General features: G+C 82.3%; 1 protein-coding gene across 1 annotated transcript in view; it reads left to right on the top strand.

Annotated features, from left to right (window-relative positions):
* AURANDRAFT_69083 (hypothetical protein) overlaps positions 1-1,439 on the top strand; it is a gene marked incomplete at both ends in the record, with an annotated part of 3,895 nt that extends 2,456 nt beyond the window's left edge. The window contains one exon of the mRNA XM_009044832.1: positions 16-1,439. Within this exon, the coding sequence (XP_009043080.1) occupies positions 16-1,439 (1,424 nt within the window). The remainder of the gene's footprint in view (positions 1-15) is intronic.
* Between the last annotated feature and the right edge of the window lie 39 nt (positions 1,440-1,478).

Raw genomic sequence — 1,478 nt, 5'->3', positions numbered from 1 at the left:
GGCGCCGCGGCCAAGGCCGCGGCGCGCGCGTTCGACAAGAAGGACATCGCCATCGTCTTCGAGGAGACGGGCGAGGACATCAACCCGCGGCGCGCGCGCCCCCTCGTGGCGACCACGGAAGCGCTTCCGGGCGCGACGATCCGCTCCATCTTCGCGAACCGCGGCGCCGCCGCCGAGATCCTCGCGCTCGTCGGCGTCACGGCGGCGCCGCCGCTCGCGGCCTTCGGCCCCGCGCCGCTCCCCACGGAGGCGCTCGGCGCGAGCGAGGTCCTCCGCCGCGCGGGCGTCCAGCGCGACCGGCGGGCGCCGGCGGTCGTCTACGAGCCCGACCCGCTGCCGCGGTCGCGGTCCCGCGGCCCGGCCGCGGCCGCGCCGCCGGAGGCGCCGCCCTGGAACTTCCAGATCGTCGAGGTCGTCGACCTCGACGAGGAACGCGAGGGCCGCGCCTTCCCGCTCCTCGCCGGCTTCGCGCTGCTCGCGGCGGCCGCCGAGACCGGCGCCGGCGCGCCCCGCGCCCTCGCCGAGGCCGACGCGCCCCTCGCCTTCGCCGAGGCCGGCGCGCCCCACGGCGACAAGATGTGCGCGCGCGCGCGCGCGGAGAACCTGGCGCCGGCGGCCGACGGCGCGCCGCCGCCGCTCGGCCGCGGCCGCGCGCCGGACCTCGAGCAGTCGGGGGCCGGCGGCGCCGCCGTCCCCGCGGCGACGCCGGCGCCGGCGCCGGAGGCCGCGTCCTTCGAGGCCGCCGCGGCGCGCGCGCGCGGCCACTTCGTGCGCGGCGACGAGGTCCGCGCGGGCCTCGGCGTCTTCGCGGACAACGCGGAGCGCCGGGGCATCGTCGTCGCCGTCGTCCCGGGCGACCCGGGCGACGGCGGCGACGTCGTCACGGTCCTCTTCGAGGGGGACGAGACGACGGTGTTGGCGCACGCGGAGAACCTGGCGCCGGCGCACCCGGCCGCGCTGCGCGTGGCGGCCCCGGCCGCGCTGCGCGTGGCGGCCCCGGCGCCCGCGGACGAGGCCGCGCCCGCGGACGAGGCCGCGCTCGCGGGCGAGGTCGCCGCGCCGTCGTCGCGGCGCCTCGTCACGGCCTTCGACGAGGCCGCGGGCGACCGCGCGCCCGGCTTCGGCCGCGTCGCGCGGCTGAGCGACGCGCTCGAGCACATCGAGCTCGACGGCGACGGCGGCGGCGGCGCCGCGCCGTCGGCCGCCGCCGTGCCCCTCGGAGCGCCCGAGCCCGCGCGCCCCGACGTCGTCATGGCCGACCCGCCGCCGCGCGACGCGGCCGTCGAGCCCGACGGCGCCGAGCTCGGCGACGCGAGCGACGCCGAGGTCTCCGAGGACGAGCCCAGCAGCGGCGGCTCCGACTCCGACTTCGAGCCGCCGGCGCCGCGGAAGCGGAGCCTGCCGCCGCCGCCGGCGGCGCCGCCGGCGGCGACGCCGTCGTCCGCGCGCGGCCGCGGCCGCGGCGCCGTCGCCGCGGA

This window comes from Aureococcus anophagefferens, assembly GCF_000186865.1.
Source record: "Aureococcus anophagefferens unplaced genomic scaffold AURANscaffold_892, whole genome shotgun sequence".
In the NCBI taxonomy this organism is placed as follows: domain Eukaryota; class Pelagophyceae; order Pelagomonadales; family Pelagomonadaceae; genus Aureococcus; species Aureococcus anophagefferens.
Note: the sequence above shows the minus strand (reverse complement) of the source record. Positions and strands in the feature narration are given on the sequence as shown.